This window comes from Megalops cyprinoides, chromosome 8 (genome assembly GCF_013368585.1).
Source record: "Megalops cyprinoides isolate fMegCyp1 chromosome 8, fMegCyp1.pri, whole genome shotgun sequence".
NCBI classification, from domain to species: domain Eukaryota; kingdom Metazoa; phylum Chordata; class Actinopteri; order Elopiformes; family Megalopidae; genus Megalops; species Megalops cyprinoides.
In genome coordinates this window covers 5,921,724-5,947,797 of record NC_050590.1, presented here as the reverse complement: position 1 = coordinate 5,947,797, position 26,074 = coordinate 5,921,724, and the positions used below count along the sequence as shown (strand labels likewise).

At 48.9% G+C, this 26,074-nt stretch overlaps 1 protein-coding gene across 1 annotated transcript in view; it reads left to right on the top strand.

Moving 5' to 3' along the window:
- Positions 1 to 26,074, top strand: part of myo9ab (myosin IXAb) — a 171,574-nt gene that overhangs the window by 127,407 nt on the left and 18,093 nt on the right. Inside the window, exons 13-25 of the mRNA XM_036535787.1 lie at positions 3,162 to 3,283; positions 5,853 to 5,994; positions 8,062 to 8,257; positions 11,633 to 11,752; positions 15,232 to 15,307; positions 19,116 to 19,256; positions 19,354 to 19,393; positions 19,612 to 19,734; positions 21,644 to 21,724; positions 22,058 to 22,168; positions 23,555 to 23,677; positions 24,203 to 24,352; positions 25,639 to 25,958. Of these exons, the coding sequence (XP_036391680.1) occupies positions 3,162 to 3,283; positions 5,853 to 5,994; positions 8,062 to 8,257; positions 11,633 to 11,752; positions 15,232 to 15,307; positions 19,116 to 19,256; positions 19,354 to 19,393; positions 19,612 to 19,734; positions 21,644 to 21,724; positions 22,058 to 22,168; positions 23,555 to 23,677; positions 24,203 to 24,352; positions 25,639 to 25,958 (1,745 nt within the window). The remainder of the gene's footprint in view (positions 1 to 3,161; positions 3,284 to 5,852; positions 5,995 to 8,061; positions 8,258 to 11,632; positions 11,753 to 15,231; positions 15,308 to 19,115; positions 19,257 to 19,353; positions 19,394 to 19,611; positions 19,735 to 21,643; positions 21,725 to 22,057; positions 22,169 to 23,554; positions 23,678 to 24,202; positions 24,353 to 25,638; positions 25,959 to 26,074) is intronic.

The window sequence follows — 26,074 nt, the reverse complement described above, 5'->3', positions numbered from 1 at the left end:
GTGGAGCTTGTTTGAGTTCTGTGGAAGGTATTGGGTGTAATGCAGTGGACCGGGTTTGATTGGCATATGTGGAAGCCTATTGCTCATGATTGGTGGGGTCTACAGCTCAGGGGAGGGTCTTGCATGTGAAACTAGTCCGCAGGGGTGGGATAGAGGCTGGCAGGGTGGCAGGACCGGTTGGCTGCTCGTCAGCTACGCCAGGCATGCATGCCATCTGCTGCTGGTAAACCCAGACACCTCACTCACTTGTTAAACCCTTAATGCTACGCCCCTCCAACACATGCACACACACAAACACACCACTACACACACACACACACACATATCCCTCCACACAAACACGCACTCCCCCGTCTGTTTTTTTTTTTTTTTTTTTTTTTGTTGCTTCTAGCCGCACCATTTATGGAGATGTCGTAAATGTTTTTATTTGATTTGCTCTCCAGAGGTTACTGGGGTTCAGTTTGTGCTGTCAGCCAAATTCAAGCCTAGGAAAGAGAATTGTTTCCGAAGTCTTGCTGCTTGTAAGACTTGTTGTCTTGGCATAGCTTTACTCGTCTCAGCAAAGCGTAGATGCAGTGGTGTTAAAAGGGGGGGGGGGGGGCGTGGGGGGTGTTCAGGCAACAGACAGTTGTACAGACTCACTCCACCTCTCTCTCTATCTAAAATTCTGCAGCTCCACCTTCCTCACCCCCAGGAGCCTAGAGGTATGTGCTATAAAGGGAAACAAGGTCACATTTCACAGGCTGTAGTTCTGTGTTTCTCTGTCTCTTTCTGGTATACTTTATCCTTTACTCGCAGGTTCATACAGTCACAGCGTATTCACTTTAAGGCACTGCTGAAGTACGCTGACAGAAGATGAGCTGGAGGCCCAGTGAAACAAGACGCCCAGCGTCGATCGGGGGATGAAGCGTGAACACACAAAAGAACTGACTGTTGGATGTCATAGTTATCCTTTACTACTGACGGGAAACAAGGAACTGAAACTGCCGCGGGGTCTTTTGTTATTCATTTTCAGGCCTGCAGAGATACACTGCGTGATCTGATCGCCCTTATTTCGTGCGAGCGGGCTGCGGCGCCGGTAGCGATGGGACCTGCAGTTTCTGCATAAGGCTTGTTGCTTTTTGCTCCCATCCCAGGCATTTGTGGTGGTGGCGGCCTCGCCTAAACGAGGGGCTAAAGTTAGCCCGGACTCCCACCTATCTAAACTACAGGGTAGCATTTTGCCGTGTCGTTATTGACCGCGTGCACGTGTGTGTGTGTGTAGGGGGCTGACATGCATCTCAGGAGGTCGCAGAAGGACACAGGGGTTCGCGTGTATACAAGTGACGGTGCACGCTGACCAGGAAATCCTTTTTTTTTGTTTGGTTTTGCAGACCCCTGCTTTGTTCTCGCACTTAAAGAAACAGTTTGCAGAAAAAAAGTTCTGAGCTAACAATGCTGTGCATTGACTGGCCTGCTATCAAAGCCGAATCCGCTGCTGTGCGCGACACTAAATTGGTTCCCCGCAGCACTTCCTGGCTGTAGCAGCAATTAAATATCTCTTAGTGGATGTGGTGACTGCTCGACTGTTGGCCAACAGTCGAGCAAACACACACAATAGGATGCAACAATGCATAAAATAGCAGGAACATACAGGTCATGAATAGCGCTCCTTTAACCTCATTGAAATATCCCAATACGCCGCAGTCAAGTGTTGTAGAGAAGCACGGCTCCTTAGCCGCCTTTCTTGGCTACAGTAAGAATTTCGCTGCACTGTACGGTCAAGCTGAGTTATTTTTAGCAGTCATTTATAAACATGGACTCCAGGAAACCAAGTGCTTTTTGTTGTGCTGTGTCAGAGGACTAGGTTGTTGCCTTCCCTGATTTTTTTTTTCTTTCATTCCCTTCCCAGGATGAAGCAGAGTGTGTTCCCTATTAGGGTATGTGAGGCTGTGAGCACCACTCAAGTTCCCTGTGTCTCTACTCATTTCTTTGTGTGGGAAGTGGGATGAAAAAATGGGAGATTAGCTGGTTTGTTCAGCTGACTTTTTAACAGTTGGCTAAAGGAGGTGGGGGGGGGGGGGGGGGGAAGAGATTCCATCGATTTTTATTAAACCCCGGCTGGATTATATCCTTTATTGTTCCATCTTCTTTTCCCAGCAATCCTGAGGAAACCGTGGAGAGAAAAAAAGAGAGAGAGAGAGAGAGGGAGAGAGCGAGAACGAGAACAGCGAAATGTTAAGAATGCCTTTCATATTGCTGAAGCGCGAAGGATATGGCTGGCTATAGGGATGGCCGCTGGAGTCGCACTTCAAAGCGCCCTCGCCGCCATGTTGTTTTGTTTTCCGGGCAGTGACCCAAAGACACACTGGTCCCTGGGGGGGGGATATATGCCGAGGCTGGGACTTTGACATAAACTCACACAGCGCTGGGGGGGGGGGGGGGGTGTTTTAAACCCAGGCGGGCTTTTTGAACGAAATACGCAGGAGACCCTGTGGAAGGTTGAATTGTGTGGAAGGGGTGGCATGTCTTTTTTAAATGGCCCCTTCTATGTCTATGACCCCTGGCCTCCCTTTTTACTGCCCCTTCCCCACCTCGGTGTAACTCAGTAGTTTCCAACCCTGAGGCCGGGACCCTGTCAGGGAAGCCCCCCCCCCATGCAAATAAACTGGATCAGAGAACCATATCCTTAAATCCATTATTTAAAAAAGCAAACTTAGAAAAACAACACTTTGTGGACCGACAATGTCTGTTCATGTGTGTTTTTTTTTTCCCAAAAGTAAACATTATGATGTATGTGCATATAGTTTCCACCGCGGCTGTATTTATGTTAATCATATGTTTATCATGTCCTACTATTTTGTGACTCACAGAGTGCTTGAATTGCTGAAGGGAGGTCACCTTGGGACAAAGTTTAGGAAGGGTTACTCTTACCCCTGCCAAGTACAGACGACTTGCTGCCCAATGGGGGGCTCTAATGGCTTGGTTTAGTGACCTCTGACCCCTATTACCATGACACCCTGCAGGGAAACAACCCCCTTGAGGTCATCCCCGCTCTGATGGCTCGAAAAGATGGATTTGTATTTATTGTATTTAAGCGTGGCGCGTGGCACTCAGACCGCATTGACGATAAGGCTGTTTAAAATGGACTTTTTTTTTTTGTTTCTCACTGTACCCTGTAGGAGGAGTACCGCGCGGAGGGCATCAGCTGGCACAACATCAACTACATCGACAACACCGGCTGCATCAACCTCATCAGCAAGAAGCCCACGGCGCTGCTCCATCTGCTGGACGAGGAGTGCAAGTGAGTGCGCTGGGACTCCTCCCACCAACAGCCCCTTTCGTCCAATGGCGACTGCCGATCTTGAACTCTCAATGAATAGGACTGCAGACATTATAACACTCACCAGGGCTGTCTCATGCTAATAGTGAAATTAACACTGTTGAAGAGTACAGCAGATGTGTGTCTGTTGTCACCCTCGGTTGAGATGAAGGTTCGAAACATCACTCGGTTAGCTGTTTGAGCCATGTCTTGCGTTCACACAGTTGTGCTCTCTATTTTTTATTATTTAGGCTTATCGGTCCATATTTGCTTGATTTTTTAGCTCTTGCTTCTCCGGGCGGTAAATGTCGGCTGTGTTTTTATATGAAGCATGAAGTCATGGCTGTGAGACAGCCTCCGTGCCCAAAGGAAGGTTGAAGGCCGGTCAGCCGTCATACTGAGGCAAGAAATAATCTAGACGTGTCCTGCCCCCAGAGCTGTCCTGACTGACCTGGGATCAGTCCAGCAGTTCAGTGGGCCCGAGCGAAGAGCTGAGGATTATGGGTGGAAAAACGGGCACATTTTGGTAGGCTGAAGGGTATGAGAGCAGACCTAGCGCCATATCGTGTGTTCGGAGCTGAGAGATATTCCAAACACCTGATTACTCTGTGTTTCTTTATGTCTGTTATCATTTCCAAAACTAGTTTTGTCATGTTAAAGTGGTATTTATTGGCAACAGGAATAGAAGCTCTCGGCCATTTCCTGGAGCATGCGCTTATTTCCTGTTGAATGTTTTTTAAGAATAGTATCGGAGAGGTGTTTTACTGGTTTCCTTTTTTAAATTGCACTCTTCTTGGAAACCAAAGTGAAAAATTCCGATGATTTGAAGTGGCTGAACCCTGCATGCTTTGTTTTTCCAAAGCTCATGTTCCCTGTCTTCTGGATACTGTCTTGAATTTTTTCTCTCTTTTTTTTTTGTTCTCTTAATCCACCCACATGACTGCAATCAAGTCGATTCCACAATTTTCTCTGTTTATAATTACCTCCAAGCCTCTTAGATTGCATCATTGCAGGCGTTTGTTTAATTGTGATTTGAAATGATTTCACCATCTTGATTTGTATCAGTCAGCCACTGTTAATCAGATAACCGTAAGTAATAGTAGAGCTTCGGTGGGAGAGGTCTCCCTCAGGCTCAGTATTTAATTAATTAATTTTTATTTTCATCCCAAAAAAAGCTGAGAAATGGTTTTGTTAACGAGGAGATTATGTCACACTGTCCTCCTGATGGCAGTTCACTAGGTGACATGTGTGTGAGTAAGGGTTAAGAGGCTCTTTGCTATTACATCTCATTATTGCTTCTCCCTCCCAGTAATTAGTAACACGATGGGATGTTTTAATCACAGCCAATGATGTGGCTGTTTTAGTGTACCCACAATGCACTGCAGGGAGCCACCATTAAGACACATGCAGAGGAAAACAACTAGACCCCACTTGGCCACCGTTCTTGCTCCTCCTGTTGCGGTTGTATTTCTGTTCTGGTACCGGCCAAAGCTGGTGCTGCTCCCTGTCTGAGTAAGAGCTCGGTGAATTTATGTGTTTGTTATATCCCTGTAGCCTACATCCATAAAATAACATCAATCAGTCACCCTGTGTGACCACAGCGCGTATGCCCAGGGAAGATAAATGAATTAGCTGTGGGTGAACTGCTGCCTGGAGTGTTGCAAAGTAATCTGTGCCTTGGTTCCAGTTCAGCACAATACCTGAAAGGGTCAGCTCTTACGGGAATGAGGTTTTTGAGAACTGTCATTGGAAACTGACCAGCAGAGTCCCAGCTCCTTACTTGAGGATTTCAGAGGGAGGTGTGCATCTGCTTGGGGCTCCAAAATCCATCCCCACGTCAAAATCCCGCATAAATTAAAGAGAGATACTGACTCGCGGCCGTATTAAAAGTACAGGCCACACGCTGCTCATCTGGTTGCAATAACTACTGGGTGGAGGAGTGGGCTATTTACACGGAGCAGGAGGTCAGAGGGGCTTTTCCTGGGGGTTGGCGAACTTCCCCTGTAATTTATCCCTTCTCATTAAAGAATGTGATGCTAATGGTTATTAATTGCCCCAGAATGCTAAAGAGTTTACGTATCCAGGCCGGTGCGTTGACTCAGAACCCAGACGTGATTGGTCGTGATGGTTTTCTTTTTCCTGCTGGCCTGACCATCTGGCCGGCAGCGCAGCATGCGTAGAGAAACCTGTTTGTGTGTTAGCGGTGTCATGGTCGAGTCGTGGGCTGGTTAATTAAACTGTGCTCAGAGAATCCCAACCCGCTGCTTATCAGCGTCGGGGGAACAGATATGCTAGGCACAAGAATGGCCTGTGTGTTTGGTCATTTTTGTGTGTTTAGTGGTCTGTGGGATGATTCCTGTATGTTTAATGTTAGTCTGCGTGTTTGGTGATGTCCGTGTGTGTAACGGTCTGAGTGTTTTTCTGTGTGTGTGGTTGGTGATTTCCGTGTGTTTAACAGTGTGGGTGTTTGGTGATTTCCGTGTGTGTAATGGTCTAGGTGTTCTTCTGCGTGTGTAACGGTCTGGGTGTTTTTCTGTGTGTGTGGTTGCAGTTTCCCACAGGCCACCAACCAGACCCTGCTGGATAAGTTCAAGCGGCAGCACGAGGGGAACAGCTACATCGAGTTTCCTGCGGTCATGGAGCCGGCGTTCATCATCCGCCACTACGCTGGCAAGGTCAAGTACGGGGTGAAGGTGAGTGGGCTGACGTGCGCTACTGCCAGCCGTGTGTCTGTGTGCACATGTGTATGTGTGCGTGACAGTATAGCATAATGGTTGAGGAGCAGGACTCGTAACTGAAAGGTTGCCTGTTCGTTTACCCCCACTTGGGGCACTGCTGCTGTACCCTTGGGCAGGGTGCTTACCCCAGAATTGCTTCAGTAAATATCCAGCTGTATAAATGGATAACATGTAAAAACTGTAACCAATGTAAGTTTCTCTGGATGAGAGCGTCTGCTTAATGACAACAATGTAATGAAATATATTGTAATATAATACGTGTGTGCACCTGACGGTGGTCCCCTGTACTGGGGGTGGAGTGGCCCCTCCACAGCAGGTCACACACACTCACACATACACACACACACACACACACACACACACACACTCACACAGGCACAGGAGGGCCAGACGTGCTGTGTCTCTTATGTAACGGTAGTAAATGAAGGCCTTTCTAATCACGATGAGAAGCAGTACTACACAGAGACCCTTTTGAGGGATTTTCAGCAGATTCTTGGGTTGATTCCCAGCTGTGCATTACGTAAAAAAAGAAGCTCCTTTGGCCCAGTGAGGTGCATACGCTGTGAACGGTCCCGTGCAGGTTTATGCCGTATTTACTACTCAGACATGTTTTTCTGTTCCAGTGGCAGGGACCAGCAAGCCCCGCCTGTTACATTTTTCCTTGCTGTTATACCGGATCTTAATTTCCTTGGAATCGGCAGCGCGTTTTTGCTTTAGTTTTTTTCTCGGCAGATACATTTCATTTCAACATGGGTATGAGTGTCGGGCCCATGGGTTTTCGTAATGAACCGTGGCTTTAACATTGAAACCTTGTGTGAAAACTCCCAGCAGGGGAAACAACAAGTTTTAATTAACAGTGTTGTAATCCAGGTCAGCCGCAGTTCAAAGACTGACAGATTAGAGTTTGTTAATAAGGATCTGTGCAGTAGAACTGACTGCCTTTTTACCGTGTGATTCAGAGAGCTCACAAACAATCGCTTGCCTCTGATTTGGGTTCTGGGTGTTGGTTCTGTGGAAACAGCATCTCTAAGTTGCATGATACCTCTCAGACTTTGAATGTTCATTGTGTACATTTCAGGTAGAGTGTGTCTTATTTGAATGAACTGGGATGCACATTTGAATCGTACGTGTCAGTTGCATAAAATTGAAGTGAGGAAATCCTATGGCTGTCATGCTTGTGATACTGATGCACTGAGCCATGAATATTACAAAAATGTTGCCAAAAGTTACTTTATCCATTTGAAAGAAAACTCATGTTACATGTCTTCATGGGGTAGAGTGCGGTAGTCAGAGCAGAGGTAGGTCTCTCCCCTTCCTGCAGTCAGAGCAGAGGGAGGTCTCTCCCCTTCCTGCAGTCAGAGCAGAGGGAGGTCTCTCCCCTTCCTGCAGTCAGAGCAGAGGGAGGTCTCTCCCCTTCCTGCAGTCAGAGCAGAGGTAGGTCTCTCCCCTTCCTGCAGTCAGAGCAGAGGGAGGTCTCTCCCCTTCCTGCAGTCAGAGCAGAGGTAGGTCTCTCCCCTTCCTGCAGTCAGAGCAGAGGGAGGTCTCTCCCCTTCCTGCAGGCAGAGCAGAGGGAGGTCTCTCCCCTTCCTGCAGTCAGAGCAGAGGTAGGTCTCTCCCCTTCCTGCAGTCAGAGCAGAGGTAGGTCTCTCCCCTTCCTGCAGTCAGAGCAGAGGGAGGTCTCTCCCCTTCCTGCAGGCACTGCAGAGGGAGGTCTCTCCCCTTCCTGCAGTCAGAGCAGAGGTAGGTCTCTCCCCTTCCTGCAGTCAGAGCAGAGGGAGGTCTCTCCCCTTCCTGCAGTCAGAGCAGAGGGAGGTCTCTCCCCTTCCTGCAGGCACAGCAGAGGTAGGTCTCTCCCCTTCCTGCAGTCAGAGCAGAGGGAGGTCTCTCCCCTTCCTGCAGGCAGAGCAGAGGGAGGTCTCTCCCCTTCCTGCAGTCAGAGCAGAGGTGGGTCTCTCCCCTTCCAGAGCAGATCTGTTAGAAGAGGTCAGTCTCACCCTTGTCTTGTCCCTTCGCTGCACACAGGATTTCAGGGAGAAGAACACGGACCACATGAGGCCCGACATCGTGGCCCTGCTGAAGAGCAGCAAGAACGCCTTCATCTGCGGTCTGATCGGGATCGACCCGGTGGCCACCTTCCGCTGGGCCATATTGAGGGCCTACTTCCGAGCCATGGTGGCCTTCAGAGAGGCGGGCAAGAGATATGTGGAGAAGAAGAGCGGTGAGTCCGCAGCCCACCACGTACAGGAGAGTCACGCGCTGCACACACACGCGCGCATGCTCGCACGCACTCATGCACAAATGCACGCACACGCTCACTGAGTCACTGAATTACAAGATGCATCATTTTTAACGCTCTCGTGAGTCATTGTTTTTTTTCTACCCCGCAGTGACTTATGCCTCTGAGTGTGGCCAGCCTGACCATAAAATTTGCACAAAAAGCTCTAATCCTGGATTGGAAAAAAAAAAAAAACTTGCTCTCACGTTATAACATGCCATCTGAACATTTCCAACCTTTAAATGAGTTTGACTTCACAATCCAGGACACACTGTGGGTCCTCCATTATTCATTGGCCGAGGAGGCTGCTTGGGCCTCCAGGCTCTTCAAATATACATTCTTACCAAAAGAAAAAAAAAAAAAAACAAAAAGAGAAAAAGCTGCTTTCATCTTATTGTTATATAAGAGCAAGTTATGAATACTGCCTCGACTTCACCCTGCAACAACAGATGTGATTGTTGGCTCTTAAATCCCTCACACTGTCACATGCTGCACACAATATGACAACAGCATTCAGACAGACACGTATGGCTTAAAGGCTTCTGCTCCGGCTCCTCTTGTCTTGACGTAGTGTGACACACGCAAGCCCTCTCCCTCTCTGTCTTGCTGCGTTGCCATGTGTGTTTTTTCTTTTTTTTTTTTTTTTCACTGTACAGGCTAACACAGGAGAACGTGATGTTTTTTGGCATTTTTTTTTCTTTTTTTTTGGGTTTGAATGCTGTGTGTTTAGGTCCTTTGCAGTATTAGTGGTGATGAGACTGCTGAGTGCCCTGGCTGTAGGGGGTGGTGTCTCCGCTTCAGCGTCGGAGTGTCACTGGTTGCACTTAATGGCGGCGGTGGCTAGGAGGCGCTCTCACTGGCAATGAGAACCTTGCTGTTGTGGCGCCAGGCTGGTGTGGCTGGCTGTGTGTCTGCTGCCGTGCCTGGGCTCTGAGCACTGCACCAACGCAAAGTTCAGTTTATCATTGAGGTCTTTCATCAATGTTTTTCACGCAAACCTCCCCTCTTCATGTGTGAGATAGACCACAGGGTCAGGCCAAGCCCCAGGTATGAGATTTTGAAAGAGACTGTTGTCTTAAAGACAGGAGATTCTCTGAAGTGTGTGATCACAGCTCTCAGCTCAGTTTTTGCGAGCTCCGAAGCTTGTGATGTCATCAAAATTGGAATGGCTCCCACGCTCCCAGGCTTCCGCTTGATGTGTCTTGGGAAAAAACAAGCTGACGCAAAACTGAATACATTTTGAATATATTTAGAGCACAGAATTAATCGTCAGACCACATTATAATCTTTGTGGAACAAAACGTCAGTTAAGCAGTAACTGAATACGCTATTAATTTGTCTACCCCGTAATTAGCATTAATCACGGTTTGTGTGTGTGTTGCTCACACTTGCCTTAATTAATAGGATTTGATGCATTAGACCAATGGTGATACATGAGAGCTGACAGTCCAGGCATAATTCTGACAAAGCGCGTATGTGAGCTGTGCGCTCTGGCAGAGGGAGGGTGTGCTGTGCAGGAGTGAGGGAGAATCTGTGTGTGTGTGTGTGTGTGTGTGTGTGTGTGTGTGTGTGTGTGTGCTTGTGTGTGTGTGCAGATGCGGGCATGCGTATGTGTGTGGGTGTGTGTGCTTGCGTGCTTGTGTGCTTTTGTGTGTGTGTTTGTGGCTTTGTATGCAGTTGTGCGTGCGTGTGTATGTGTGTGTGTGGCTTTGTATGCAGTTGTACGTGCGTGTGTGTTTGCGTGTGCGTGTGTGTGTGTGTGTGTGCGCATGTGTGTGTGTGCACGTGTGTGTGTGCGTGTGTGTGGATGTGTGCGTGTGTGCGTGCGTGCATGTGGGTATGTGTGCGTGTGTGTGCGTGTGTGTGTCTGTGTGTGTTTGCATGCATGTGTTTGTGTGTGTGCGTGTGTGTGCATGTGTATGTGTGTTTGTGTGTGTGCGTGTGTGTGCATGTGTATGTGTGTGTGTGTGTGTGCGTGTGTGTGCGTGTGTATGTGCGCGCGAGTGTGTGTGCACGCGAGTGTGTGTGTGCGTGTGCTTGCCCTGGTGCAGTGCAGTCAAAGCCAGGCCGTGTCTCCACTCTGCTTCCTGCCTGCAGCATGAATAGCTCCGGCAGTCTTGGCTTTCTGCAGACAGCCACCTTCTTCCACAGCTGCCTAAGCTCCTGGATAAACAGCTAGCGAGAAAACAAGCACGTGTACTGTCCCTGTAGCCGCACTAAGTACAAAGACAGAACGTTAGCACCACACTGGATGCTGAGAAAGGCAAACACTTTCAGTTTTTCACAACCAGGCAGCTCAGAGAGGCCGAGTGATCCAGTTCGGTTGTTTTACAAATCCTGGTCTTTCAATACCGCAGTCCCCATCTTTCAGTAACATATTCTAGTCCCTCCATAACATAATCTAGTCCCTCCATAACATAATCTAGTCCCTCAGTAACAAATTGTAGTCCCTCATAACATATTTTACTCCTTCCATAACATATTGTAGTTCCGCTTTAATCAGGCGGTTTAGATCATATCTCTGGTGGCTGTCAGTAGGGACAGGAGCCGTGTCAGTCTGTGGGACAGATCATCACTAATGGAGGGGAAGCTGTCACCATTGGCTTTCTCCAGATTAGAATGGCCTTCTGTTTAAGATGACCTGGACTCAGTTCACTTGATACCCCAAGGCCCCCCCCACCACCACCACCACATGCCTGCGACACTCCCCGAAATTCTCACAGGGCCTTGGATCTGTCATTTTAAGGGAGTTTGTTCAATTTTAAATTCCTCTCCACGCTCTTGGCATAAACCCACCCAGCCTGGAACCTTCTAGAAAGGACATCGATTTGTGGTTTTGGGAATAAGGCATTTCAATACTCGGACCTGGGCTTGCCAGAAATGTGCTTGAGCTTAGATTTATTTAATTTAGCATAATTAAATTACCCTCCAAGTCATAACTCAATTGCCCAGAGGAGGGGGGGGGGGGGGGGGGGGGGGGGTGCGTGGGGGTGGGGGGGACCTCTGAATGTGGAGAGCTAACAGCAGATGACACGCGCTCACTGGCCAGGCGTATGCAGTGGCCGAAGCACAGCCCGTCCCGGCTTGCTTTGAACCAACACGAGAAAGCCGTCTCCGCCACACAGAGGCAGTTTCGATGTGACTGTTTTCTGTAAGCCTTGCAGTTATTTCTCTTGTAGATTGCACTCTCGTTCTTCTCTTTATAATCTCTCTCTCTCTCTTTTGTCTCCTCTCCCCCCTCTCTTTCTGTCCTCTTTTTGTTTTTGTTTTTGTTTTTTTTTCTTCTTCTTCTTCTTCTTCCTTTTTTTGCTCCCCAAGGGCATGATGATGCTGCCCCGTGTGCCGTTTTGAAAAGTGTGGATAGTTTTAGCTTTCTGCATCACCCTGTGCATCAGAGAAGCTTAGAGATCCTGCAGAGGTGCAAAGAGGAGAAGTACAGTAAGGCTGCAATCCCACAATCTTCTCTCCTCACTCCACGCACCTGGGACCAAAAAAAAAAAGGGCGAGGAGACCAACTGCACCCTTCAACACCCCCCCCCCCCCACCCCCCCAATCTTTCAGCTGTTCCACCCCGAGTATGTAGCTCTCAGCCCAGCCGTAGTCTCTCCCAAATCAAAGTGCATCTCAGAAGCTGTTAGTCATAGCCCTGCAAACCCAGATCATAATTTCCCAGACTGCCCGTTTGTGTTCGGTGTTACCGAAGCAGCAGTCAGCGTAAATTGTGATGCATTATTTTAAGACATTATTCCTGAATTCAAGACTCAATAATTCCAAAACCGGCTTACAATCTGGACCTGTTGGCCGACAGCGCATCGCTTTTTAGGGAAATTCTTCCAAGTGCTTTGTGCTGAGTTTGGCTCTACATTCGAAATTTCTGCCGCTAACACTGTCCCTCTAGTTCGGCCATGTAGATTGTATCAGAGCAGAGAGCGTTGCCCTTAGATTATGTCAGGGGGAATTCCTGGGAAGCCACGCCCCATGTGAAGTGTCCCGTGTCACTCAGCCCTGCTCCAGATGATCCAGATGATCCAGACTCTGTGTCAGTTGGTCTCCACGTCCTCCTCCTACCTCCCCGTCACGGTTTGCTCCTGTCTGTGTCCGAATAACCCACCCTGCATGACCCATGGGCTCCTCTGCCAGTTCCTCTCACTAACCTTGCCCCCCTCCAGGGGTGCGACTGGCACCGCATGTCCCCCTGACGCATGAACAGGTATGGTAACGACACACACGCACACAAACATACACACACACACACACACACACACAAACACACACACAAACACACACACACACATGCTCTACAACATTCACTATAACACCTCTGAAAACCAATCACACAAGAACCCAGCAGCCATGAGGTGTACTGCCCTCTTTCACCACCGGGGGCAGTGTGGCCAGCATACCACTAGCCTGTACCCCCCTAAGGCGCTAGTGTGGTGTCTGGGGGGGACTGGCTGGACCAGGCAGACAGAGGGTAAGGCATGTTGGGGTGGGAGTCTTTCTCCACACCACACCAATTGTCATCACTGCTTGCTGAGAGAGTGTGTGCAATGAAAGACTAGCAACACAGCTATTTTGGTATGAAATAGCTACTAGCTATATAGCTACTGTGGGTAGTGTGTAGAAGCTTGCATGATGAGGTGGTTTCTAAATATCATCTGCAGCAAGTTGACAGAACTCACACTGTAGAACCATAAACCCAAAACCATGTCTATGGTCATTTTAATAACGCCAAAAAGGCAGATGAGATAGCCATTTTAATGTCTGGCTAGGGACTACAGATGAAAATGAGCTGTTTTGGCTAACATTGGCACATTTACAGCAATTTTCATCAACATGCACTGTCCCTGTGATATGAAATAAAAAATAAAGTAATAACTGTTGTTAGGTGTTTTGTAATGCTGATGCTTTCAAGTCCATGAGAATCACCAAGACACATTAAAGTGACATGACTGTGGACCAGCAGGTAATCAGCATTAAATATGAGCACAGAGCAACAAATAATAACTCATTCTTTGCGTAACCTGTGTGTTAACGCTCATCGGTAGGAGATTTAATATACGAGTCATACCTTTTACCATTTAACACCTCATAACAAATTTCTCACTCACAATCAACCATAACTGAATTTACTGACTGTAAGTGGCATGCCCCTGAAACATACTCATGTTACAGTTTAGTTACCGTAATAGCCTTTACCGCAATTTTGTCATGTTGAAATATATTATTGAATAAGCGGGGTTCTGAATTCCATTTAGACTTTTCTTTTTGCTTTTTTTTTTATTCATGGCACACAGCTTGACTGGCAACAGACCTCATTTTTTTTAGAAACCGATATTTTAGTGTATGGATTCCTTCACTCCCCTGCCCAGTCGTACTTATAAAAACTGATGGACAAGAGTTCAAACTGCTTCCAAAATGCAACACAATCGCAATTACCAAAATATGGTTTCCCCATGAAATTGGTTTATTGTTCCGACCCTGTTCCAAGGGGTACCTCACTCAAATGAGTGATGATTGCTTCTTTGAATTGCGTATATATATTCTTTGGCAGGAGCTCTGAAACGATCTGGTCTGGAGCTGTCCAGGGGCCGTGCTTTAGTCCTTAAATACTATCACGGCTGAGGCCCTCTGTCGCTTACACGCACACACATCTCATCGAGGACTAACGCTCTCCACATTTCTCCCGTGTCTGCTATTCGGCCTTTTACAGACAACGGAAAGAGATCTGCTGGGAACGTTTTCTTTTTTTTTTTTTTTTTTTAAACCATTTCAGAGTGAGGAAAACGTGAGATGGGGCTTTTCAGATTAGCACTCGTCTTGGTCAGGTCTTGAGAGAGTTAAGAGTGCAGGATCCGCAGTTGAAGTTATAGTACCATGTTGCCAGTGCTCGTCCAGACATTCCTTGTGGATTTCCTGATTTCCCCTCGAGTTTGGACACCACGCACCGCGCCCACCCTCCCGGCTCCGAGAGCGTAGCGTTAGCGCTCAGCACTTTATTTATGACGGCAAAATTAGGGAGACTTTCTGCACACTGAAAGGAAAATAGTCCACATTCACATTTCCTTTATAACCAGCAACAGTTTTTGTGCTTGGCCCCAAGGAAACAAGCTGTATGCTTGTCATTTCCAGTAAGGATATAATAATAATAATAACAATAATAACAACAACCCACCCAAAAGCATAAATTTGCCTTTGGCTTTCTCTCCCATAAGACATACTTAATGTGATTTAAAAAACATACACACATACATACATATTAGCAATGCCTACACTGAACTTTGTATCTTAACACACTTCAATTGAATAGAGTTAAAGTAATAAAAACAAAAAAGGAAAAAAGTAGCAGGCTTCCACCGCTCAGTAACACCCGAGGTATATAGTGGTGAGGTTTGGGTTTGTGTGCATGTGTCTTTCAAACCCCCGATTGGTGTGTGAGTGTGTGTCTGTGTTCCTAGATGTGTGTGTGTCCCCTAAGCCCTGGTCTGTCTGTCTACCTGTCTGTCTGTGTCTGTCTGTGTGTGTGTGTGTGTGTGTGCATGTGTGCGTGTATATGTGTGTTTGTGTGCGTGTGTGTATGTGTATGTGCACGCATGTATGCATAGGTGAGTGTGTGCATGTCTCTGTGTGCATGCATGCATGTGTGTCAATTAACCCTTGACCCCTGTCTGTCTTTCTGTCTGTCTGTGCATGCATATGGGTGTGTGTGAGAGCGTGTGCGTGCATGTATGTGTGCATGCATATGTGTGTGTCCCGTAACCCTTGCTCTGTCAGTTTGTCTCTCTGTCTGTGAATCCGTGCATATGTGCATGCAAGTTTATCCCTTAATCCCCACTCTGTCTGTCTTTCTGTGTGTCTGTGTGTACGTGCGTGTGCGTACACGTCCTGTAACCTTTTGCTGTCTCTGTGTCGGTCAGGTATCACTCGGAAGAGTCCCCGGACCCCATTGTCAGATCTGCAAGGCACCAACACGTTGAACGAGAAGTCGCCACGGTAAGCCCTATCCGTGTGCCTGAACCACTTCAGGGATAAGTGCACCGATGTGTCCGGTAATTTGATTGGACAGTATGCTGTTTGGGTGGGGCACATGGAAGTCCACAGTATGACACAGAAAGAGGACTGAGTTCCCACCAAACGCTTGTTGAGATTAAACAGAACCACTTCCTGCCTACAGATGAATTAGTGAAGGAGGTTTGTAGGATGGCCCTACACTCAGAGCTCTGGAGCTATGATGCGCTCTGGGTCAGACAGATGCCTAACAGGCAGAGACCACGCGGACGCCCACTGCCCCCCGAGCCTCATACCTCCGGAATTACAGCACCGCTTGAGATCACTGCCCCAGCCCAGTTGCACTCAGGATGCTCTGACCACCCTCAACAACAGGGCTTTTGTTCAGGGGACCCCCGGCCGCCATGGGTAACCCCGCGGGATCCGACAACCGCACACATACATTCTGGGCTACTCAGTTGTCCGCTAAGCTCCCGGGGGCAGCTGCTTCCTGTGTGATGTCAGGGTGGAGATATGAACTGGGGAAGGCATCCCCGGAGCTGACGAATATTCAGACGCAGTGGGGACCCCTGCCGAAACCCGGCGCCCCGTTCGCTCCAAGAAGCCTTTTCACTCGCCAATAGGATTAGCCTGGCTCAGCCGCTGCTCTGTTTCAGCATGAACAGGATTACAAGAACCGGTGTGTTTCGCAAAAATAGGCCCAAGCGATTCGCTCCCTGTACCTCTCACCCAGTGCTGAAGCTTGTTTCTGCTAAATAAAAACGAATAATAATAATAATAATAAAGGTGACATTTTTTGTTGTTGTAGTAATGATGCTGGAGTCTGGATTTAGTCACAACTAGTATTTAACGAAAGTGTACATCTGTGCATGTGTAATGTATTTGTATACTATACGTATATAATTTTTTAATAATTTATTAGAATATTTATATATTATATAATATTTATATATTGTGTGTTACTATATATAATATATATTGTAAAATTTCTACTGCATAATCATAAATTTTGAATTGTTAAGTCAGTTAGGAATTAGTGATAATTATTGTATTGTCTTCTTACTCCGGCTCCTTTGAGTAGTAAAGTTGAGCAAGCATTTCTAGATTCATGCTCTTGACCCCAGTGGTCGCTAGAATAAATGAAAAATTTTGCGTGCCTGAAGACGTAATAGTTGCTCCAGTTCGCTACCCCGTACCACCATAGCGGTAGGATTGAGAAGACTGCGTTAGCGTAGCATCTGCCAGTCTGTCACCAGCAGTGCTGCTGAAGGAGCCTTCCGTTGCGGTGTGGGCGGCTTTGGAAGTCGGCTTTGCGTGGTGGACGTTTTCGCGTTCAGGTGGAGATCACATTGTGCATTGTGTTCCCGCCAGAGCAGGCAGCAGCTCTGCGCATTCTTCTCCCGGCGTGGCTGCTCTTAGCGGGGGGGCAGAGGAGCTGAATGAGAGGCATTTCTGCCGGGGTGGAGTGGGGGGGGGGGGGGGGGGGGGGGGGGGGGGGGGGGTGGGGGGAGAGACCTGCTCTCCCTCCTCGCCCCAGGATACTGGATACTGTTGTTGAAGTAGCTGTCTGGGTAGCGCACCGGGCCAGAGGTTGCAGGGGTCAAGTGTACAGAGGAGCTCACAAGACTGGGCTCTGTCCCCGGGCTCTCTGCAGACGCAGGCCCAGGGCCCGGCCTTCGTCCCGGAGCCAGACAGAGGTGCTCGCATGCCAGAGGAATTTTCAGCGCTTCCCACCTTGTTTTTGCTGCCTGGCTGTGGTCCAGCCCCTTCCTGTTTCCTGCCCAGCTCACGTGGCACAGCGTGCTCAACGTAGCTGTGTGCAGGGGGCAGGGGACAGGGGATGGCGAGGGGGGGGATGGCCAACTGTATTTATGGGCTCTGACACGGGACGAGCCTCAGAGGAAAGCTCCTTCATTCCCACGACGGCCCTTCTGGCCACGTTACTTTGGGCGAAAGTGATATTATTTACGATCCCCTGCGCTGAGGATCTCCGAACGCGGCGAGCGTTTAAATCACCAGATCGCAACGAAATCTCACCTCTTTACCTCTGATGGCAAAAAACGCTGCTGTAGCGGACGTGCTTGTTTTCTTGAACGCAAACCCAATTTCCTTTGATTGAGCGCAAGATTTCCCCCCTGGGTCCTTTTCACGCTCACTTATACAGAAAAGCCCGAACGCGACCGGCGGAGAGCAAAGCAGCGAGGCGAACGCAGAACCCGCAGCGTGTTAGACTCGGGTCCAAACTCTTGCCTTGCTGTAAGCTCTCACACCGCAGTCCAATGAGGGAAGCATTTATGAAATCTCCTGCATTTTTTCCACTTTCACCGCAGAAGATACTGCACAATCCTTGGGATCCCAGTCTGGTTGTTAATTTAATGGTTGTAAGGCCTCCCTGCTTGTCCTCTTTACTGCTCTCTGCTAGAGCACACGGACGAATGGGGGGGGGGGGGGGTCTTTAATGCCCCCCCAATTGTTTAGTGATGCCTGTGTGTGGCGCACTTCCACATAGCCAGTTTTTGGTGTGTGTGTGTGTGTGTGTGTGTGTATGTGTGTGGTATTGTGGTATGCATTGGTATAGCTGCAGTTTTGCTGTGTATCTTTGTGTATGGCGTGTGTACGTGTATGTGTTTGTATGCGTATGTGTTCTCTTGGCTGTAATATCGTTTAGTATGTATGTGTGTGTGTGTGTGTGTTCCCTTGACTGTAATATGTTTTGTGTGTGTGGGTGTGTATGTGTGTGGTTTACTGTGTTCTCTTGGGGGTAATATTGTTTTTACGCGTGCATGTATGTGTTCTCTTGCTGTAATATTATTTGTTTGTGTGTGTGTGTGTGTGTGTATGTGTGTGTGTGTGTGTATGTGTGTATGTGTGTGTGTGTGTGTGTGTGTGTGCGCACGTATGTTCTCTTGGGGGTAATATTGTTTGTATGTAAGTATGTGTTCTCTTGCTGTAATATTATTTGTTTGTGTGTGTGTGTGTGCGCACGTTTGTGCATTTGAGTACACATGTGTGTGTGTGTGCGTGTGTGTGTGTGTGCGTGCGTGTGTGCGTGCGTGCGTGCGTGCATGCGTGTGTGTGTGTGTGTGTGTGCGTGTGTGTGTGTGCGTGTGTGTGTGTGCATGCGTGCATGCATGCGTGTGTGTGTGTGTGTGTGTGTGTGTGTGTGTGTTCTCTTGGCTGCAGTGTTTGGTGCGTCTGTGTGTGGTACGCCCGGTGGAAGAGGTATAAATAATATGCGGAGCTGGATAAATAATCTGGCCAGGCCTGGCGGCTTGCGGACCACGTTCTGACGAGGGGTGGATTCTGCTCTGATACCACAGTCGGGGCCGAGCGGATTGACTTTCTGCGCAGACCCTAAGTAGTTTCGTGTTAAACAGTTTTCACTGGGATTCGGGCTAACCCCCTTTCCGATCGGCACTGTATGTTTGTCCAGGGAATGGAATAACAAGCAGTTTACCTCACGGAGAGGTCAAGGCTCTGGGGAGTGCTTGATGTGGATCCAGTGGGTGATACACTCTGTCGAGTTGACCTGGATCTGGGGGGGGGGGGGGGGGGGGGATCATAAGTCGTCCTACCAAATTAGGAAGGAACACAAATGCTTTTTCGAGGGGAAAGGCAGGCTTCTCCACTCCACGCTCCAGTGCTCCAGTAGAACTCCAGGCGTTGCCTCGGAGCTTTTCGAGACGAGTGTGATGTATGGTGTAGGGTTTGTGGTCAGCGTGGTTATGTTGTACACAGAATGGGCGTGCCTCCCTGAGCGTGTGCGTGTGTGTTTGGCCTCCCCCTCTCGCAGAGAGAGCTTCAGCGTGGGCTGGAACGGGCGGAGCGGGAGGCAGGGACGCCTGTCATCGACAGGGTCCCTGCTGGAAGAGGACGGAGTCTTCGTCAACTCCACCAGCAGCAAGCTCCTGGAGAGAGCCCACGGCATCCTCATGTGAGTGCCCCTAGTGGTAAAAAGAGAGATTGCTGATGATGGTGATGGTGCGTCTCATGCTTTGAAACATGAATGTGACTGTTTCTGCTTCTTACAGGCGGAATAAAAACTACAGGGTAAAGCCCAGCCTGCCAAAGGTAAGCCTCTATCACCTGCCCTAATGAGTGATGTTACAGTTCTAGTGAGTGGTGGAGCCCTGGTTGGTCGTATTGAGTGATGGAGACACAGGTTGGTTGTGTTGAGTGGAAGAGACACAGGTTAGGTAGAGTCGGTGGAGACACACTTAGGCTAGGTCAGTGGAGACATAGGTCGGTTGTGCAGAGTCAGTGACACAGTGACGCTTCTCCCTCCATAGCACCTGCTGGACGTCAAGTCTTTGAAATACCTGAGCAGCCTGACACTACACGACCGCATTACCAAGTCCCTGCTGCACTTGCACAAGAAGAAGAAGCCTCCGAGCATCAGTGCCCAGTTCCAGGTACGCACATAAACACACACACACACACACACACACACACACACGGGTGCGCACACACGCTCACACGCACACACACATGCATGCGTGCACGCACACGCATACAAACACACACGCACAAACATGCATGCGTGCATGTATGAACACACAATTGCAGACACATGAACAAATACACAGTAACATCTACACACGCACGCACAAAATAGATACATGAACGGACATATACACATGCACACATGTGTATGCACATACGCACACACGCACACACACACACACATACACTCACACTCTTACACACAGATGCAGATGCACACATGCTGCATCCCCCAAACGAGAGGAGCTGGCGGTGATGTGATTTCCTGTGCAGCTGAGACTTCCTGTCCTCTGGAGTGGTCCAGGCCAGTCATGACTGCAGCACTTTGCCCTGGGCGTGGCTCCCCGCGCTGTTGGCACGGTCCTGCCAAGCCCGCCGCTTTTATTGTTGCCGGAGGTCGGGCCAGTTTATGTTTTTCAGTCCCGCCCGAAACATGATTCATGCAGTCATGTCTGCCCTTTCTCACAAAAGCCATTATGAGCCACAGTTCATTTTTTTTTCGCACAGATTTAACTTTTCTATTTATTCGTTGTTTGTTCGTTTTGGGGGCTGCAGATTCTAGGAATTGCGATTCCGATTTAGTTAAGGGAAAAAGACGTCATTTGATCAGCTCACGCTAGTCTTGCACGTCCGTCACTCTGGTGGTGTGTGGTGCATACTCCTTCCCTTCTGTAGTTTTGAATCATTTTCACAGACACATACAGACCTCTCATGGGAATAGCTTACTAGACTGACTGGCTACGTTGCTTCTCGCCAAGGCAAAAAGGTTATGCTGCGTGAAATCTCGGCTTTGGCAGGACCTTCTTGAAAAGTGGTACATACATTTGTTGTAATAACTACTGTGGCCAAGTCTCAAGCGCAAGTTAAAGCAATTACACGTGGACTGACCCCAAAATAACTTTGAGTCTTATTTTATCAGATTATTATTTTCACTGTTATTATTGTTTTTTTTTTCATGTTTTTTTTTTGCTCACTTTTGAGAAAATGCGTGGGGGTACTTCTGAGCGCTGTAGCCCTTCCATGTCTCCACTGCCGCCCCGGTGCTCAGAAAGACGTGGAGTGAGAGCTGTAAACAGCCTTAACGGTACCCACCCTGGAGCAATGGCAGGAATCCTGTACTAATGTGTTGATGACCTCACCGCATGAAGTCACCACCCCACATCCTGTTGTGTGTCTGATTGCTGTAATCCAGCGAGTGGGGGGAAAGTGAATTCCTGACCACCGGAATAGCAGCACATCCTCCCCCCCACCCCCCACCCCCCCCTCCAGCACTCGCAGGGCTAGGGATAGGCTCCAGGTGGAGCCCTCTCACGCTCTCCCCAGCCCTGTCCACAGGAAGTGACCGCAGGCTGAGGCGAATTCAGACGCCCCAGACGGAGGAACTGACCACGGCCCTGCAGTGTTGTACTCTGGGGACAAGAGGTCATTCAAATACAAAAACAGCCATTCGAGCATGCAGCGGCCCCCGCTCCCCCCCCCCCCCCCCCCCCCCCCCCCCCCGAAAGTAAAACACGACGTGACACCAACAAAATAGATATTCGGGAAGTGGTTGTATTTTATTGGCGCAGTCTAGCTAGTTTTTAAAAGCATGTGCTTTTTTATTTGTGGGTGGTAATCCTAAAACACGTAAATTCATATTCTCTCTCTCTCTCTGTGTTGTGTCTGTGTCTGTGTGTCTGTGTGTGTGTGTGTCTGTGTCTGTGTGTCTGTGTGTCTGTGTGTGTGTGTGTGTGTGTGTGTGTGTGTGTGTGTGTCTGTGTGTGTGTGTGTGTGTGTGTGTGTGTGTGTGCATGTGTGTGTGTGTGTGTGTGTGTGTAGGCCTCTCTGAATAAGCTAATGGAAACACTTGGCCAGTCTGAGCCGTACTTTGTGAAATGCATCCGCTCCAACGCAGAAAAGGTACGTGTGCCTGCAAATGGCTTTGTTCTCTAGGGCATGTGAAGTCAATGTGCTTTCCAAAGCAGGGAAAGGTTCGCTGTGCATTATGTGGCTCGCTGTGTCTATTATCTGTCAGGCTCCATTTGGACAGTAAGTACTGGAGTGCTGGTTCTCTCTGTAAAATTGCTCGTCTCTACACTTGTGTGATTTACTGCATAAGTAAGAGGAAGAGACACCCTGTGCTCTGCTTTGAAGCTCAGTGGATCAGAGCTGTTGGTGCTGCTGAAAGAGGGCATGTTAGTTATTCCTGATTACTCTCTCTCCCTCTCTCTCTCTCTCTCTCTCTCTCTCTAGCTGCCCATGCGTTTCCATGACGGCCTGGTGCTGAGGCAGCTTCGCTACACGGGCATGCTGGAGACCGTCCGCATCCGCCAGTCAGGATACAGCATCAAGTACACCTTCCAGGTGGGAAAGGGTGGGGGGGGGGGGGGGGGGGGGGGCTGGGGTCACACACAGCCACCAATTCCACTGGGTCCCCTGCCTGCATGTTCATACAGGGCCGTTTACTCTCATGGGGCCTATTGCGTTTAACAGCACAGGGTCTGCTAGTTGTACATGAGAGGGCCTCTAGGATCTACTGATGCAGGGTAGGTTCAGTTTAGTGGCACAGTGTCCTCTAACACGGAGGTCTACTGACACAGAGTCTGCTGACAGAGGATCTGCCAGGTGTACAGACACAGGGTTTGCTGAATCTGCTGTCGCGGAGGTCACCTGGCACGCGGTCTTGCTGCATTCCTTCGGCACCGCAAGCTGCACTCGGGACACAGCGGGTCCAGATGTTGCTGGACTGATATATTCTTTCCCTTTCCTCCGAGCAGGGACCGAGCAAGCGATAGAGCGAAACATTCAGATGTTCTCTCAAACGTGACATTCCCCCCCCACCCAACAACCCCCCCCCCCCCCCTTGTCGGAGGGTGTGGAAGGCTTGATACAATTTCCTGTGCTTCTCTGTTTCCTTTCACTAGACTCCAGAGTTGAGAGCCTGGATCATTGTTTCCAGTTAGTCACTTCCACAGCTTGTCTTGAATTCGCCTGGGTCGTTGTTACCGGCCTTTTTTTGCCTCTTCCCACGAAAGCTGACGAAACCTCTTGTTTTGTCCTCTGCGTCCGGTAGACGGTCTCACAAATGCATCAAAAGCACACAGCAATACAGCATACGTTGCTTCTCTCACTAAGTTGGAAAACACAATCCCAAATTAAAGTGCATTCCCCTTTACTGAGCTCCAAGGCTCTCTGTCAACGTTATTAACTTGGCCAGCTGGGACGTTGAGTTGCTAATTCCACAGACTTCATTGCTGGGAGTTCCCCCCCCAAAACATATTGACTGTGATGAATGTCTGGACAGTGTGCTCACTTTAAAGACAGGCGTCTAGCTCCCACAACAGAGGTTCTCTGTTGTATGAAATGAGCACCCCCCCCCACCCTGTATAATAATTACAGCAAAGTACAGCAGCAGCTTCCCAGGTGCTCCTGCTGATGGCAGGAGGCAGGGGTTGATTGTGTGTTGATTTTGTGTTTTATTGAATCTGTGTGTCAGCAAGTCGCCTGTTTATTCAGTGACATCAGCCGCCTCACACATACCCAGCACGTGTTTCAGAGCCCCGCACACACACACACACACACACACACACACACACACACATCCGGTTCAGCGGGCGTTCGGCACAAAACAAAAATACCCAGAACACCCAGAGACCCCACGGGCCGCTTTGATAAGCCCCTCTCTGTCTGCTTGTACAAAGGCCTCTTGTGGCTCGTGTTTTTTAATTTCCTCCCATCTCTGTTGGTCAGGATTTCATTCGTCACTTCCGGGTGCTCCTGCCCGTCGGCACCAGTGCTACCCAGGACAGCCTCAGAGCCTTTCTGCACCAGGTGGACCTCTCTCCGGATGGATTCCAAGTTGGCAAAACAATGGTACTTATCCTGAATTACTTCAGCAAATATACAGTTGTGTAAACAGATATAATGTCAAACTGTGAGCGCTGCAAGTTGCCTTGGGCATCCACTAAGCTTGTAGAGGAGTCAGCACTAATGAATTAAAGTAAAAGTAATTAAAGTAAGAGAAACGTGTTTGTTCACAGCTTAGGCCTTTGGTCTGCTTAGCACTGACCAAGTTCACCTTGCATTGCCGTTGCACCTAATATACCCCCCTGGCCTGCCAGTTGGCCTCAGATAAAAATAGATCTGTAATAGTTTGGAGGGGTGAATACCGTTATGCATCACCCACAGCCCCCCACTTTAGCGGTGAGGGCGGCGTGGCCAAAACAAGGGTGTCGGCGACAGACACAATGCGGCGATAGAGTCCAGCGCCATTCCATCGGGATGTCGCCATTCGCCCCCGGGCTTCGGCCTGCTCTGTCATTAGGCACCCCATGCCAGACATTCCTGGGGATATTAAGAGCAGGGGGGATGCCCTGTGCGCTTGTTTGTCCCGCTCAGGTGTTTCTGCGAGAGGCGGAGCGGCAGAGGCTACAGGACCTGCTCCATCAGGAGGTGCTGCGGAGGATCGTCACCCTGCAGCGGCGATTCCGGGCGCTCCTGGAGAGGAGACACTTCGTCAGCATGAGGCTGGCGGCCGTCGCCATCCAGGTAGGTCCTCCAGGTGTTGTCCTGCATCACCTGCGCGTGGGACCCTTCCCGTCCCGGCACGCGGTGCGTCCTCATAACCGCCTTCGTCCAGCGCTTGAGTTCTGCGTTGATTATTTTCCGTGCAGTGCTAAGCTGCCTTTGCTGAAAACTGGGATCACTGAAATGTAAGCCGTGTTTCTTTTTTTTTTGTGATTTTCTGACGTACTGTCTGGGATGAGAATCCTCATGTCTAATATTGGGTTGTGACACACCAGGAGAAAGTGTCTTTTTTATTACCAACTTCCTGATGCTCTTGGATGAACATGTTTTTTTATTGTCTGTTGTTTTTTGCATTCGTAAGTGAGTAGCCTAGCAACGGGAAAGGGGAAATGGGACTTAAGAGCTGAACGAAAGGTCATGACCTCAACTGTGAATTACGTCTCGTGAGGTCTCTCACACAGTTCGAGTGTTCAGAAATATTCCCTTCATTTGGAGAACGCTTTTCAGGAGCTGAGTTTTTCCTGGAACCGATAATTGGCTCCCAGAAAAGACACTCAGGCTTTGCCTGATTGAACAAAAATAAATACAATCGATTCCGAAAAGCGTTAGAGCCTCAGACTAAAGGGGTGGGACACCCTAAACCTAAATAATGTATAAGAGCGTAATTGGAAAAGAAGGTTTGCATAAACCATCACACGGTTTTGTTGTGATAGCGTTGGCAGTTTTGAGAGGATAGAAGTTACTTGAAATGATTTCAACATTACTGTATTACTTGTTTGAAGACCGTCCGTCCCTTAAGAGAAATAAACCAGGAGTGTGTGAACAGTCTGGTGAAATAATTTCTCAGCGTTTCCCTGAAATTACATAAACAAAGTCAGTGTTATGTCAAGAAAATTGGACGTTGGAGAAGTTAAATTGATTTGTCCATCGTACCTGTTGCGGCTGATTTGGCTCTTCACCTCTTGTTAATGTAATGAGCCCAGAAATAGGTTTCTGCTGCTTTGTAAGACCAGACTTTCTGTTGGCAGGAGTTGCAGATGACAGGTTTACTGTTTGGTGGCGTGATTAAATTTACAGTGCATGTGGTCCCTATCTGCAAGAATATACACTAGGTCATTTGATATATGTCATATGATATGACACATACAAAACTCACATGTCCTGTCCTGCATGTTTTCACACAGCCGTTTGAGTCTCTATGATGGCTTATCCGTGGGAAATCTTTGCACAAAGAGATCTGTTTGAGTGTGTGTGATGGGTGTGTGCGTGTAGTATGTGACGGGATCTCCCACGATGTCCCTGCACAGCGATGGTGGCGGAGCTACAGGGAGAAGCAGGTGGATGAGGAGGAGGAGGAGGAGCCTGACCCCGCCCTCCAGGAGGGGGCTGCGCTGTACCTGCAGACGGTCTGGAGGGGTTACCTGGGGCGTCGGCGGTTCCTCCGGCAGAGGGAGGCCGCCCAGGTTATCCAGAGGAACTGGCGGAAACACAGCTACCAGCGCGGCCGGGCGGCGCGGACCATCCAGACGGCGTGGCGTGGCTACCACCAGAGGGACAGCTACCACAGGCTACGGGACAGGATGGTGCTCCTGCAGGCCGCCAGCAGAGGGTACCTGGCACGGCAGAGGTATGAGACAGCCCGTCCTGCGGCTCTGATACGCGGAGACACTCGCAGTGTCGTCTTAGTGAATGGTATAGCAAAGCATTTACATGTTTCTTTGTTTCTGTTCAGCGGGAATGTGG